This window comes from Macrotis lagotis, chromosome 8 (genome assembly GCF_037893015.1).
Source record: "Macrotis lagotis isolate mMagLag1 chromosome 8, bilby.v1.9.chrom.fasta, whole genome shotgun sequence".
Lineage (NCBI taxonomy): Eukaryota > Metazoa > Chordata > Mammalia > Peramelemorphia > Peramelidae > Macrotis > Macrotis lagotis.
Window position 1 is genome coordinate 39,226,511 of NC_133665.1, and position 16,623 is coordinate 39,243,133.

At 32.9% G+C, this 16,623-nt stretch overlaps 1 protein-coding gene across 6 annotated transcripts in view; it reads right to left on the reverse strand.

Moving 5' to 3' along the window:
• Positions 1-16,623, reverse strand: part of VPS13A (vacuolar protein sorting 13 homolog A) — a 349,000-nt gene that overhangs the window by 112,492 nt on the left and 219,885 nt on the right. For all 6 annotated transcript variants that reach the window (XM_074196703.1, XM_074196708.1, XM_074196704.1 and 3 more), the window contains 4 exons: positions 16,291-16,576; positions 14,599-14,994; positions 13,917-14,021; positions 13,659-13,805 (listed from right to left, as the gene is read on the reverse strand). In XM_074196703.1, coding sequence (XP_074052804.1) covers positions 13,659-13,805; positions 13,917-14,021; positions 14,599-14,994; positions 16,291-16,576 — 934 coding nt within the window. The remainder of the gene's footprint in view (positions 1-13,658; positions 13,806-13,916; positions 14,022-14,598; positions 14,995-16,290; positions 16,577-16,623) is intronic.

Below are 16,623 nucleotides of genomic sequence, written 5' to 3' on the forward strand. Positions count from 1 at the left end.
AGCACAGAAAGACTTAATTGAAGAATTAAGAGTTTAAAAATCAATTGGAAAATTTGGGAGAGAAAATTGACACCTTGCAACAGGAAAACAATTCTCTCAAAACCTCAACTGGTCAAATGGAAAACTCTTTCAAAAATAGAATTGACCAATTGGAAAAGGAGTTATTAAAGGTAAATGAAGAAAATTCTTCTCTAAAAAAAAAGAATGGAGTCTGTGGAAACTAATCACTTCATGAGACAGCAAGAGTCTGTTAAAGAAAAAGCAAAAAATAGAAAAAATATAAGAAAATATAAAATAGCTCATCAGCAAAACCACTGACTTTGAGAATGTATTGAGAAGGGACAACCTGGGAATTATAGGTCTTCCTGAAAACCCTGAGGAGACAAAAAGTCTGGACTTAATATGACATGATTTAGTGATAAGAAATTGCCATTATCATGAGACCAGGAGGCAAAATAGTCAAATACATTCATCCTCTCTGGAAAGAGATACTAAAATGAAACCACCAAGAAATGTTCTGGCTAAATTCCAGAACTATCAGATGAAATAGAAAATCCTGCAAACAGCAAGAAAGAAACAATTTAAATACCAAGGAGCCAAAGTAAGGATTAAGCAAGACCTGGCTGCATCAACATTAAGGGATCTAAGGGTCTAGAAGGAGAGCAAGGAAGCTTGGGATGCAGCCAAGAATGCACTACCCAGCAAAGCTGAGCCTTCTCTTTCTTTGTTTCTTTATTTTTGCAAGACAATGGGGTTAAGTGGCTTGTCCAAGGCCACACAGTTAGGTAATTGTCTGAGGTGGAATTTGAACTCAAGCACTCATGATTCCAAGGTCAGTGCTCTATCCACTGCACCACCTAGCCAAGCTCAGAGCCTTTTCTTTCAGGAGAAAAGATGGACATTTGACAAAATGTTAGAATTACAACAACTCCTGATGAAAAGACCAGAGCTAAATAGAAAATTTGGACATCAAACAAGAAGTTTGAGAGACACATGAAAAGGTTAAAAAAAAAAGGGGGGGGAAGGTAAAGAAAAAATGCCATCCAATGAGATTAAACTGGCTATATCTCAGAATAGGGAAAAGATTCTCATAACTCTTGAGAACTGTAACTCTAACAGAAAGAATATACCTAGCCAGAAGTGATGGACATCCATGACTTTTCCATGAGACTGCTATCCAATGGGATTGAACTGGCTAAAACCCTACTTAGGAGAAAGACTCCAATAACTCTCAAAAACTCTAACTGTATTAGAGAAAATTTACTTAACCAGAAGTGATGGGTACTCAGGATTTTCCATAACTCAGATACAATGATTTACAAACACTTCCTACTTAAAAAGGGGGAACAGGAAGGAGATAGGAGTAAGGGGACTGAATGGGGTAAATCTCATTATATTAAGAGGTACAAAAGACCAACTGTAATCGAGGGGAAGAAGGGAGATGAGGAACACCTGAGTCTTCCTCATATCAGACTCACCTTAAAGTTAACTTACATATAACACTCAGTTAACTTAAAAAAACATCCTACCTTTCAAGTATTAAAAGGAGAAACGGAGAGGTGGGATGGAGAAAGGGCGAACTAACAGAAGGAAGGGAAGGAAAAAGGGGGGGAAGGAAAAGTGTAAAGAAACAGGAGGGGTGGATATAGGAGGGCAAACACATTAAAGGTGGTGTTGTTCAGAAACAAAATACTGGGGAATATGGATAAAGGGGCAAAGGGGGGGGGAATGCAGACAAAGGGAAGATAGCATGGAAGGCCTTAAAGACAGTAATTATAACTTTGAATGTGAATGGGATGAACTCTCCCTTAAAACATAAGCAAATAGAGCAGGTTAAAAAACAGAATCCTACAATATGCTGCTTACAAGAAACTCATTTGACACACTGAAATATATATAAAAGTAAAAGGTTAAAGCAAAATATATTTTGCTTCAGCTGAAGTGAAAAAAAAGAAGGGGTAGCAATCCTTATCTTACACAAAGCAGCTGCAAAAATAGATAATGTTAAAAGAGATAAGGAAACTATATCCTCCTAAAAGGTATGGCAGGCAACAAAGAGATTACAATACTAAATATGTATGCACCCAATGGGATAGCATCCAAATTCTTTGAGTAGAAGCTGAAAGAACTACAGGAAGACAGAGACAGCAAAACTCTACTAGTGGGAAACCTCAACCTCCCACTTTCAGATTTAGATAAATCGAATCATAAAATAAACAAGAAAGAAGTTAACAGGGTAAATAGATTATTAGAAAACTTAGATATGATAGACTTATGGAGTAAATTTAATAGGGAAAGAAAAGAATATACCTTTTTCTCTGCAGTACATGGCACTTACACAAAAATTGACCATGTACTAGGGCATAAAAACCTAATAATTGCAGAAAGGCAGAAATAGTGAATATATCTTTCTCAGAACATAATGCAATAAAAATCATATGCAATTTTGGGAGAGGAAGATATAGACCCAGAACTAATTAGAAACTAAATAAATAATAAATAATGATTAGATTGAACAACAAATTATAGAAAGAATTATTTCATTCTAGATAATGACAATAATGAAACAACATACCAAAAACTATGGGATTCACTCAAGGCAGCTATCAGGGGATATATTATATCTTTAAATGCTTACATGAATAAATCAGAGAAAGAGGAAATCAATGAACTAAATATGAAACTAAAAAAAATGAAAGGACAAATTAAAAAGCCCCAATTAAATAAAAATTAGAAATTTTAAAAATTAAAGAAATTACTAAAATCAAAAGCAAAAATAAACTATTTAATTAATAAATAAAGCCAAGAGTTAGTTTTATAAAAAAAAACAATAAAATTGATAAACCTCTGATCAATTTGCTTAAAAAAAAAGGAAGAAGAAAACCAAATTGTTAGGATCATAAATGAAAAAGGTGAACTCACCCACCAAGGAGGAGGAAATTAAAGTAATAATTCAAAATTATTTTGCCCAACTCCATGCCAATAAATTTGACAATCTAAGTGAAATGGATGAATATTTACAAAAATATAAGCTTCCCAGGTTAAATGAAGAGGTGATTAAATACCTAAACAACTCTCAGAAAAAAGAAATTCAATATGCCATCATTAAATTCCCTAAGAAAAAAATCTCCAGGGTCTCATAGATACACACATGAATTCTACCAAACATTTAAGGAACAATTGGTTCCAATTCTATATAAACTCTTTGGAAAAATAGGGCAAGACAGAACTCTGCATAACTCTTTTTATGACAGCAATATGGTGCTGATACCTAAACCAGGAAGAGTTAAAACAGAGTAAGAAAATTATAGACCTATTTCATTGATGAATATAGATATATAAATCTTAAATAAAATCTTAGCAAAACGATTACAAGTTATCACTTGGATAACACATTATGACCAAGTGGGATTTATCCCAGGAATGCAGGGTAGGTTCAATATTAGGAAAACTGTTAGTATAAATAATTATATCAGCAACAAACCTATCAGAAATATATGATTATATGAATAGCTGCTGAAAAAGCCTTTGGAAAAATTATAGGACCCATTCCTACTAAAAACACTAGAGAGTGTAGGAATAAATGGACTGTTCCTTAGAATAACAAGCAGTATCTATCTGAACCCATCAACATATATTATATTCAATGGGGAGAAGTTAGAGGCAGTCCCAATAAGATCAGAGGTGAAACAAAGATGCCCATTATCACCACTACTATTCAGTATTATATTAGAAATGTTAGCTTCAGTGATGAGAGAAGAAAAAGAAATCAAAGGAATTAGAATTGGGAAGGCAGGGACAAATCTCCCACTCTTTGCAGATGACATGATGGCATACCTAGAGAATCCCAAGAAATCATCCAAAAAAACTACTAGAAACAATTAGCAATTTTAGTAAAGTTGCAGGATATAAAATAAACCCTCATAAATCCTCAACTTTACCATATATGACTAGCAAGATACAGCAGGAAGAGCTGGGAAAGAGAAATCCCATTCAAAGAAACCAAAACCTCAGACAATATAAAATACCCAGGAGTCTATTTACAAAGGCAGACTCAGAAACTTTTTGAAAACAATTATAAAACACTTCTCACACAAAATATATATAATATAATATAAATATATATAATATAATATAAATAATTTAAATAACTGGGCAAACATCAACTGCTCATGGATAGGTCAAGCTAATATAATAAAAATGACAATTCTACCAAAACTAAACTACCAGTTTAATGCCCTACTAATCAAAATTCCAAAAAATTACTGTAATGAGTTAGAAAAAGTGGTAAATAAATTCATATGGAGAAATAAACAGTCATGAATTTCCAAGGAGTCAATGGGAAAAAGTGCAAAAGATGGTGGCTTATCCCTACCTGATCTAAAATTATATCATAAGGCATCAGTTATCAAAACTGTGTGGTATTGACTAAGAAATGGAGTGGTGGACCAGTAGAACAGACTAGGTGCAATAGCAGGAAAGAACTATAGTGATCTCCTGCTTGATAAACCCAAAGAGTCCAGCTATTGGAATAAAAACTCTCTTCAATAAAAACTGTTGGGAAAATTGAAAGTTAGTATGGAAGAAACTTAGATTAGATCAACACCTCATACCCTATACCAAGATAAGATCCAAATGGATACAGGATTTTAACATAAAAAAACATTATTATAAGCAAACTAGAAGATGAAAGAGTAGTTTACCTGTCAGATCTATGGAAAGCGAAGTAGTTTATGACTAAGGAAGAGATGGAGAACATTACTAAAAACAAACTAAATGGATATGATTACATTAAATTAAAAAGCTTTTGCACAGACAAAACCCACTGTAACCAAGATCAACAGAAATGTAGTAAACTGGGAAACAATCTTTACAACTAATGTTTCTGACAAAGGATTTATTTCTAATATACAGAGAACTGAGTCAAATTAAAAAAATAAAAAAAAAACATGCCATTCCCCAATTGACAAATGCTTAAATGATATACAATGGCAATTTGTAGATGAAAAATTGCTCTAAATCATTACTTATTAGAGAAATGCAAATTAAAGCTTCTCTGAGGTACCACCTCACACCTCTCAGACTGGCCAATATGACCACAAAGGACAATGATCAATGTTGGAAGGGCTGTGGGAAATCTGGGACACTAATATATTGTTGGTGGAGCTGTGAACTCATCCAACCTTTCTGGAGAGCAAATTGGAAGTATGCCCAAAGGGCAACAAAAATGTGTATACCCTTTGAACCAGCAATATCACTACTGGGTCTATACTCTGAAGAGATGATGAAAAAGGGTAAAAACATTACTTGTACAAAAATATTCATAGCAGCCCTGTTTGTAGCGGCAAAGATTTGGAAATCAAGTAAATGTCCTTCAACTGGGGAATGGCTTAGCAAACTGTGGTATATGTATGTCATGGAACACTATTGTTCTATTAGAAAACAGGAGCGATGGGAATTCATGGAAGCCTGGAGGGATTTGTATGAACTGATGCTGAATGAGATGAGCAGAACCAGAAAAACACTGTACACCCTAACAGCAACATGGAGGTGATGATCAACCTTGATGGACTCTCTCATTCCATAGGTACAACAATCAGGGACAATTTGGGGTTGTCTGCGATGGAGAATACCATCTGTATCCAGAGAAAGAACTGTGGAGTTTGAACAAAGACCAAGGACTATTACCTTTAATGAAGAAAAAAAAATTGCTATCTTATTGTCTGATCGTGCTATCTCTTATATTTTATGTTTCTTCCTTAAGGATATGATTTCACTCTCAACATATTCAATTTGGATCAATGTATACCATATAAACAATGTAAAGACTGGCAAATTGCCTTCTGTGGGGGTGGGGGGGAGGGAAGTAAGATTAGGGGGAAAATTGTAAAACTCAGAATAAATAAAATCTTTATAATTCAAAAGAAAATAGGCAATGAGTAAAAAAAAGGTCGATCAAGGAATGCAGGGCTCGTTTAAGTGCTAGGGAAACCATCGGCATCACTGACTAGATTGATAATGAAACCAACAAAATCATAAGATTCTTTCAATACATGCAGGAAAAGCTTTTGACAAAATACAACACTAATTTCTATGAAAAACAATAGGGCAAAGGGGACTGATAAAAGGGAGGTTATGTTGAGGAAGAACACAATGATTAGAAACAAAACACTTTTGAGAAAGTAAAAGGTAAAGGGCAAAGGGGTAAAATAAGTGAAAAGTAACATGAAGGGAAATATACCACTATCATAATTATAAATGTGAATGGTATGAACTCATATATTAAAAAAAAGTGAGGAGCAGGATGGATTCCGTTATCCTACAACATGATATTTACAAGAAACACATTTGAAATAGAGAGACAAACAGGGTAAATCTAAGGGGCTGGAACAGAACTAGTATGCTTCAGCTGAAAAAAAAAAAGCAAATGGGGGGCAATCAAAGAAAAAGCAAAAATATATCTAATCAAATGACATAAAGGATACTAAGAATTTCAGGGTGAAACCAAAATGGCAGCTTGAAGCTACCATGTTCCCAGAGCTTTCCCCAACACCATGTTAAATGAAGTCTCTACAGATCGCACCAAAATATAAAGATCAAAACAAGTTTTCAACTGTGGATATCATGGAAAATGTTCAGTGAAGGTTTGTCTCCCTTTGGGGAAAAAGGGGAAGAAAAGGCAAGCTAGGTAGGAGAACAGGAAAGCCAGCAGGAGACTTTTAATGACAGTGTACCCCAAGTCCTGGCAGCTAGACAGAAGTCCAGGTCCCAGCAGCTAAATAGCAAGCCTGCAGAGAGGGTCCCAACCCCCAGACAAAGTCTGAACCCTCAGAACACTGGGGCACAAGACAGAACTGGGTTGGGAGCAAACTACTGCATAGGCAGAGCCAGAATATAAAGGAGGAAACAAACCTCTGCATAGGCAACACCTAGGCTTCACAGGCAACATGTTAACCAGTGATAAGATGGGAATCCAGACCCCAACCCCAGCACAAAAAGTTCGGCACTATATTTCCTGTACCCCCAGGAGAAAAGCTGAACTAGCAAATGAGCAAAGAAAAACTGAAAGAGGGCTAACTATAGAAAACTACTATGCAAATAGAGATAAGAATGCCATCTCAGAAGAAGAAAGCAATGACAAATTACCTACATTATATACATGGAAAGTCTCAAAGGAGTCTATGAATTGAACTCAAATCCAAAACTTCATAGAAGAGCTTAAAAAAGAATTTAAAAACCAAAGAAGAGAGGAAGAAAAAGTGGGAAGAAAGTAATGAGAGGCCCAATTACATGTCAATAAATTTAACAATCTAAATGAAATTTATGGATATCTATAAAAATATAAATTACTCAGATTAACAGAAGAAATAAAATTATTAAACAACCCAAACTTAGGAAAAGAAATTGACCAAGTCATCAAAGAACATTCTAAGGCATAAACTTCCAGAACCTGATGGGTTCATAAGGGAACTCGACTAAATATTTCAAGAATAATTCATTCCAATACTATATAAAGCATTTGGAAAAATAGGCAAAAAAGGAGTTCTACTAAATTCCTTTTACAAATATGATGCTGAGACGTAAACCAGGAAGAGTCGAAACAAAGAAAATCATGGATCAATCTCCCTAATAAACACTGATGCTAAAATTTTAATTAAAATTTTTGCAAAGAGATTACAGCAATATATCACAAGGATAAAACACTATGACTAGGTGGGATTTATACCAGGAATGCAGGCCTGGTTCAATATGAGGAAAACTATCAGCACAAATGCCATATGAATAACAAAACTTCTAGAAATCATATGCTTATCTCAATAGATGCAGACAAGACCTTTGTCAAAATACACCAGTTCCTATTCAAAACACTAAAGAGTAGGGAGTTTTTCTCACAACAATTTTGAATGAAGTCTCTAAAAAGATCCTAGAGAGTACAGGAAAAAATGGGAGTTCGACTTAAATGATTAACAGTATCTATCTAAAACCATTAGCAAGCATTATCTGGAATGCACAGAAGCTAGAAGCCTACCCAGTACAACTGGGGTGGAGCCGTGTTGTGCTATAATTTTAGCTGTAGCAAAATGAGAAGGAAAAAGAAATTAAAGGAATTAGAATAATCAATGAGGGAAAAAACCATTACTCTGTGCAAATGCTGTAATGGTATATTTAGAGAATATTAGAGAATACTAGAGAATCAACTAAAAAACTAGCTGAAATAATTAACAACTTTGTAGCAAAGTTAAAGGATATAATAATAAAACCACATATATTATCCACATTTCTATATAAAATAACTACAAACAGTATAAAATCTTTAACACAAACTCAAAAATTATATGAACATAACATTAAAACATTTTTCACCCTAATAAAGTCAGATCTGAACAACTAGAAAAATATTAATTGCTTTTGGGTAGGTGAAGCCCATATAATAAAAAGACAATTCTATCTAAATTAATTTACCTTTTACAGTGCCATAGTCAACAGACAAAAAATTATTTTACAGACCTTGAAAAAACAGTAAGGAAATTCATCTGAAAGAACAAAAGGTCAAGACATCAAAGGAATCAGTGAAAGAAAAAATGTGAAGGAATTTTGCCTAGCAGAATCAGATTTCAAATTATTATAAAGCAGTAAACATCAAAACAATATGTTTCTAGTTAAAAAACAGTAGTTGAAAGGCAGTTAGGTGGTGCAGTGGAAAGAGCACCAGTCTTGGAGTCAGGAGGACCTGAATTAAAATCCGGCCTCAGACACTTAATTTATTTAAAATTTAAAATTTAATTTAATAAATTATTTTAATTTATTTAAAATAAAATTTTAAAATTAATTTTTAAAATTTATTATAAAATTTAATTTAAATTATTAAAATAATTTTTAAATAAATTAAAATTTAATTTTAAAAATTAATTAATTAAAATTTTATTAAATTAAATTTAATTTATAAAATTAATTTTAATTTTTATTATTTAAATTATAAAATAATTTAATTTATTTTTAAAAAAATTTAAATTATTAATTAAAATTTAATTATTTTAAATTATAATTTATTTAAAAAATTTTTAAAAATAATTAAAATTTATTTAATAATAAATTTTTTATCTGTCAGATTTATGGATAAGGTAAAAAGTTAGAACCAAAGAAGATATATAGAGCATTATTAACATTGTTTTTGCATATAACTGGAAAAAATAAAAACCTAAAATTCTACAAATAAAATTTTAAGAAAGAAAACGTTCCTCCAACATCACCATAGTACTCAATTTGTCTTTATTTCTCTCTCTCTCCTTTTTTTTTAACTGCCAGAGGACAGATACATTTGGAAAATGTTTTAAAAAAGCTATAAGTGTCAAAACCTATAAAATTGTGCTTACCCTTTGATCCAGCAATACCTCTCCTAGGTCTATATCTCAAAGAAACAATAAAAGAGGGAAAATGATCCAGCTTTACAAAAACCATATTTCTGTAAAGTAGATCTTTTTGTGGTGGCAAAGAACTGGAAACTGAGGGGATGCCCATCAACTGGGGAATACCTGAACAAGTTGTGGTATGTGAATGTAATGGAATAGTAGTATTATAAGACATGATGAGCACGCAGATTTCAAAAAAACCTTGAAAGTCTAACATGAACTGATGCTGAGTGAGGTGAGCAGAACCAGGAGAACACTGTTCCAAGTAACAGCAACAGTGTACAATGATCAATTATGATATGACTCAGCTCTTCTCAGCAAATGATTCTAAAAGATTTTTGATGGAAAATGTCATCCATATCCAGAGAAAGAACTATGGAGTCTGAATGTTGACCAAAGCATACTATTTTTGCTTTTTAAAATTTTTTAAAAATTTTTTTCCTCATAGTTTGTCCCATTTGTTCTGATTCTTCTTTCACAACATGACTAATGAAAATGTTTGACATATCTTTGTTCATACAACTTAGATTTCTTACTCTTTTGGGGAGGGAGGGGATATATTTCAAAAATGAATGGTAAAATCTATCTCTACATGTAATTGGAAAAAATACTATTTAAAAAAGAAAAGAAGACTCACTGAAGAAAAAAAAATCTGAAAATTTAGAGAATCCACCCCCCCCCAAATGTGCACATGGCCAATTTGTATTCAAACTGTAGTATAGCATTCCAAGCTCATATTGGACAGGTCAGTCATAATCAAGACATACTCAAACATGGTGATGGCACTTTGGTTCTCTTCAAGAACAAAGGACAACAACCAACCAAGGATGAGGATAGAAAAAAAATAGTCATTCAATTTTGATTTTTTTTTTATTCTTGATATAAGACTAACTCATTCCCTTTGTCATACATGTTTCTTATACCATATCTTCTACACAAATCATGAAACATAGCAACAGTCTCTTCATTGACCTTTGGGTCACTTCTAATTTTGATTTTTCTAAGACCATGCTTTTCCATAACTCACAGTCTTATATGTAACCAGTGAGACAACACTGGTGTTAAAGAGATGAACTCTTGTGGCATGAAATGTTGTGGGGGGGGAAGCAAAGAAGTAGAAAAGGGATGCCTGCAATTAAATACTAACCTGACAAGATGCTGGGCAGCAAATTAAGAATTTGTTAGATGATCAGGCTGGACACTATAAATAAAATCTTAATTTCTTCTGTAGTACAGGTTTAGCGGGGAGGGCTGGAATGGTAGGCCTATCTTAATAGAGAAACTGAGTCACAAACATCTGATCAAAGAAGAGACATAGTAAGTAGAGGAAGAAAAAAAAACAACCTCACCTATAAGTGTGAAAAGAGATCTAGATGTGACAAATGTAATGTTGAAACTATAACAAGTGAACTAAAGGTGAAGCCAGGCACTGATAAAGAGACACCATGAAATCATTATCCTGATAATGGAGACTTATTGTGACCTAGATAAGCTTAGGACAATGTATCCTGATGAATAATAATTAAAGCAAAATCTCTGAGAAGGTGGTATGTGTAATATTTGAGAAAGAAAGAGTAAGACCTGAAATCATCACATGAGGAACAAAAAATAAGAAAAAGTTAATATATACAAAGAATTTACACTATGAGTGGGGATATAAGATTCAAGACAAAGAAGAAAAATGGCATGGGACATGTATGTGATAACTGAGTACATATGATAAGGGAGCCTAGATATGCATGTACCCAGACAGCATAAAACTCAATTCAATTCGTATATAAAATCCAAGTTCATTTAAGTTACTCTTTGTGACTGAGGGCATGACAAAGGGAAAACTGGAAAGTTAACAGTAAGCATCAGAGGATCATAAAAGTACTGTGCAATTTCCCAATGGTATGTAGCAAATTATTTCTACTTCTGATTTTTATCAAGGCTATCTCCTTAGTGCTTCGATCAATAATTCTCAGGAAGATTTTATAAAGATGATAAAATGAGCATATGAACAAGTAATGCCTATTAAACTTCCTTATTTTGTAAAAATATTCATTTTTTCATTAAAAACAATTTTTTCTCCTGAAATTTCATCCTTAAAAGTTTTTGCAATTATTTTGTTTCCAGTACAATTTTCTTCAGTTGTTCACATCCAGTTATGTGCTCTTAACCATTACCAATGCTTCATATAGAACTGTGATCACAGTCTTAGAGGTAAAATCTAAGTGGGTGATGCTTTACTATTGTCACAGATAAGAATACATTTGAAAGATGAAAAGAAGGAAGAGATTAGGCCTATCAATCTCACCCAGGTAGGAAAATGTAGTCATCACCAAAGGGTTCCATCCCACTTCCTATCAGCAATAAGACGCTTGAAGCTGCTCTCTTCTCACTTAGGCTAGTTTATCTTTCCTCAGGCAGTTGAGTGGCCCTCTCATTCCAATAAGGGGATGACCATATTGTTGCTTGTATGTAGTGCTGACACTCCAACACTCCAACATCTTTTGCCCTATTGCCCGTTTAAAACTCTCAAAACTCAAATGATTACCAACCTCAGCCTCCCTGATAAAAGAACTACATGTGTGTATCATCACATTTCCTAGAATAGCTCAAATAAAGAGATACAGACCTGTCCCATTTTGAGTCCGCTGTGTGTGTTGTAGGTAAATTTAGAGACACTTATTTTAGGCTAAACTTTCTGTAGGCTAATTTTTTCTGTTTTTTTTATATAAGATAATTATCATTCATAATCTTTTACCCTCCTCCTGTATAAGATAACACTAAAAAAAGAGAGATTATCAATAACTTGCCATTAAACCCAAATAAATCTTGCCTGTTGACTTTTAAAATCTTCTGAGTATATATTGGCTCCTTACAATGGAACAAGAACTCCAGGAGAGGAGGAACTTCTACTTTTCTATTTATATCCTCAGCATTTAGTACAGTGCTTCACACATTGGAGGTGGCACAATACTCCTATTTTTTCATTCTTTTAAACATTTTCCTGTTCAATAAGCTCCAGTAGCTCCTTTTATAACCAGAATCAAATACAACCTCCTAATCCCCAGTCACACGCATCTCCTTGGGACATCCCCTCCTCTGGGACTCCCTCACCTGTCTCTGCACTGCCTTTCCAGAAGTTCTTTCAGATGTCTCACACACTGGGGCTGTTGGCTCCTTTGTTACTGAAGAGGCCCGAAGAGAACCCTAGAGATCTCAACTCACCTGAGAAAGTGAGGCAGAGGGGCACAAAGACCTCCTGCTCATCCTTCCTCACTTCTATCCCTTATAAAGGGCTTAACAAAGACTCAGAGATTAAATGCTGGTCAGTTGATGTGCTTAAGGAATTCTTGCTGTCCTCACATTATTAGAGTGACCTATAATAAAATGGTTAATATGTCTATTTTTGTCCTGTTTTCATTTTTTACAAGCAAGTGGTTTATTATCATATCTAGCTATCATTATTCTCAGTGTCTTCTTTCATCTGAGGGTAAAGAATATTTTGTAGAGGACAGAGTGAAGAGACCTGGGTTTGAAACTAGATTCAGATACTGAATGACAGTTTTGTGAACATAAATTAGTTATATAACCTGAGAGACAAATTTTCCTCATTTGTAAAATGAGATTAATGATACTTGAACTAGTTGTGCTATGAAGAAGAAAGCACTTTGCACATCTTAAAAAGCACTATAAAAATGAGCTAAAATTATTTTTCTAATTTTGATTTTTATGTTATCTATCAAAGTAAGAATACAAAAGCACTAATTTATAATTCATTTTTGTTATTTATGCTTCAGAACATCATACATAGCTACAATGGATATCCTCTACTGTATCACTAAATCTTATGTCGTTTTTGTTTTTAGTTGCTTTTCAGTCATATCCCATTTGGGGTTTTCTTGGCAAAGATACTGGAACAGTTTGCCATTTCCTTCTCCAATTCATTTTATATATGAGGAAATCAAGGCAAACAAGGTTAAGTGACTTGTCCACAGCTAGTAACTGAGGCTGGACTGGAACTCAAGACTTTCTGACTTCAGGCCTGGCATGCCATTCACTATATCACCAACCTGATCAATATACTTTGTTTCAAATTTAGTAGAGTTTGCAAAGGGAAAGAATGCTATTCTACTTTAGAGTGGCATACAAGTCTGGGATAAAAGGTAGTTTATAGAAAGAAAAAATTCTGACTTGACAGTTACTGTATCTATTTAACATAGAATAAACAAGAGGCAAATATGAAATTCATCTACCTACCTGCTCCAAATCAAGAGAGATCCATGTTTCATTTCCCTCTTCTGATATTTTAACACGGTATTTACTTTTGTTATTTATTATGTAAAAAGGAGTGAAAGTCACAATTCTCGTAAGGTTAAAACTACTCAAGTCTATGGTTACACCAACCTAAAAAGAGATAAATTAGATACATATTATTATTTATACATTTTTATACTATCTTTGGATAAATTTCTTAAGCATTAATAAAATAATTGAATAATGCCATAATTAACTCACTTGATAATCCATCATCATGCCTTTACATTTAATAGCTCCATGACTACCTACAGTATCAATTGAAAATTGGTCTGATAATTCACTGTCAGTGACCATAAGTTGAACCTATGGGAGAATAAAAATATAAATATACTGCTAAATTCAAGAGATAAAAAATTTCTTATAATATCTCATTAGTGGAACTTTGAAAATATCAAACATTATATCATCAATACCTCTATTTTTTTACAATTAATACAAAGAAATTTTTATTTGTATGTATTAGTTTGTGAGCATATATGTACAACTCAAGTCAATATCTTCATATTTATTAATATTCCTCATGGACAACGTTATTTCCTGTGTATGTGAATGTGGCAGAAAAGACTGCTTTGTGACAACTAAGAATACCTCTATTTTTAAAAGATCTTAACTTTAATAAATTTTAAAAATTTTAAAATAATTTAATAATTATTTATTTTAAAAAATGCAAGTATCTTAAAAATAAAAATTAGTCTATGTGATGAAAGCAATACCAATGATTCATATTTATATTGTACTTTAAAATTTGCAAAGGTTGTTGTATACTTATTTTGAGTGTAACAGATTTATGAAGAAGGTACTATTTTTAGCATTTTTCAGGAAAGGAGAATTCTGAAGGTCAGCAAAGGTGAGATAGTAAAATGAGCCTAAAATCACATACCTTGTTATTATTAAAAAAGTGTTTAGGTTGGAAAGAAAAGAGTATAGGCTTTTTGTAATTAGGAGGATGCTTTCGATGAATCCCATCTGCTTTGTACTGTAGCAGCCGACCAGTTTTATTCACCATCCAATAAGGGCTGTGAAATGCTACAATTGTTTGGCCAGTAGTGTAAGTCAAGTGAATGGCAATAACTAATTCTTCTTTCTCTAACTCAGTGACACAGATGAAATTAATAAAATCAATGTCATGCTGATTAGACCTTATTTGATATTCACTTTTCCAATCATGGTCAAGATAGTCAATTAACTTTAAATGCAGTCTAGTGTTATCCAATTCTGAAGTGTAAATCTGGAACGAAGAACCCTCATTAAGAGTGAAAACTCTAAGTTCATTTCCCTGTAATAAAGAAAATAGTGTTACTTCTGAATAACATGAAAACATCCATTTACAGTTAAGATTTTTACCATATTCAATGATATTTAAATTTAGGTTGAACATAAAAGTAAATATAAATAATAGTTTTGAAATCAGATATAGTGATGGAAAAACCATATCAGAAAATCTGATTTGATGAATCTATCTTGATCAGTATAAATGAAGTATGTTTATATAAATATCTATAGAACACCCTCTCTTATTACAGAAAGAATAAATTTAAATTCAGAAGGTTAAGAAGAAAAGGAAAGTATTTTGTAGAGTGTTAGAGGAAACCTGGCTAGAGTTAGGTGTGGGAGCCAGGATGATGTGAATGAAGTTGATGGCAATTAAAATAGGCAGTTGCCTTTTATCACCAATGCTCCCAACTGCTATGTAAATAAAAGTAGGAGGGGGAAAATATTAAAGGGAGAAAAAAGTAAAGAAGAAAGAAGTTGAAGGGAAAGGAAGCAAATTCAGAAGTAGGAAAAATAGACAGGGTGTATCTGGAGCTACAGGTTCAAAATAATGACAAAACAATAAAGAAAAATATGATCTCAAGCATTTAGTAAAATAACTAATAACAGGGCATAAAAAGCCACTCTTCACTTGGAAGAAAGTATCTTGACAAGGAAGTAAAAATTTTCTCTTTATATCAATTTCATTAAGTAATGTCATGAGAAGATATCACTCTCAAATTGCCCTACTAGCAATTTCTGTCAGCATTTTAAAAAACTATTTTTGAAAAAAAAAGACTGCTACTTAGAATGCAAAGCTTACTACTTAATACTATAAGAAATTTTCCTTTCTTTTGAGGCTAAACATTTAAAGGATTTTCTGTATCTTAATTTCTTAATTTTTTTTAATTTTTTAATAATAATTTCATTAGCAAAGGGAGGTCCTAAGAGTAATTTTCTTTACCAAAGCAAACAGCATATTATTTGCAACTTACAGTTTTCAAAGATATGTCTGCTTGAAGTCAGAGAAGCTGAGTGATTTGCCATAACCATTATGTGTCTTAATATGTGAGAATCAACTTGGTTCTTTTTGACTCTTAGGCCAGATCTCCTGCAAATATCCTAAACATCGCTATATTAAATAGTAATTTGCTTCACAGTCAATATTGTGAAAATACTTGTATTCAACTAGGCAAGGTACAGCTATCTTTCTTTCCTTTAAACTACTCTGTGTTGGTTTCCTATTGTCCTAAATATTCCTTTGTTCTTTTTTATAACATTGCAGTTGAAATCAGAAAAATATAATTAATTTTAAAATTACCTCTAGATAATAAGCAATTTTGTAAGGAAGAAAATTACGGAGAAGAACAGGAGGCCATAGATGAATTATGTATGGTAAATCCCATCCACCATCATCTGAATATGCTGACACTGAGGTCAACTGATCCTTTTCAGGTACAATATTAATAATAAAAGCTTTCTCAGGAGAGGATAAAGGATGACATTTCTTTTCTAGAAGGAGTCCCTCACGTTTTATAATTTCTTCAAAGTTGATTGCCTCACACAGTCCATATTTTCCACCTTCTGGTTTCAAAAAAAGGGTCGATCTACAGGGGAAAAAAATCAACCTGTAATAACTTTGAAATGGTTCTTT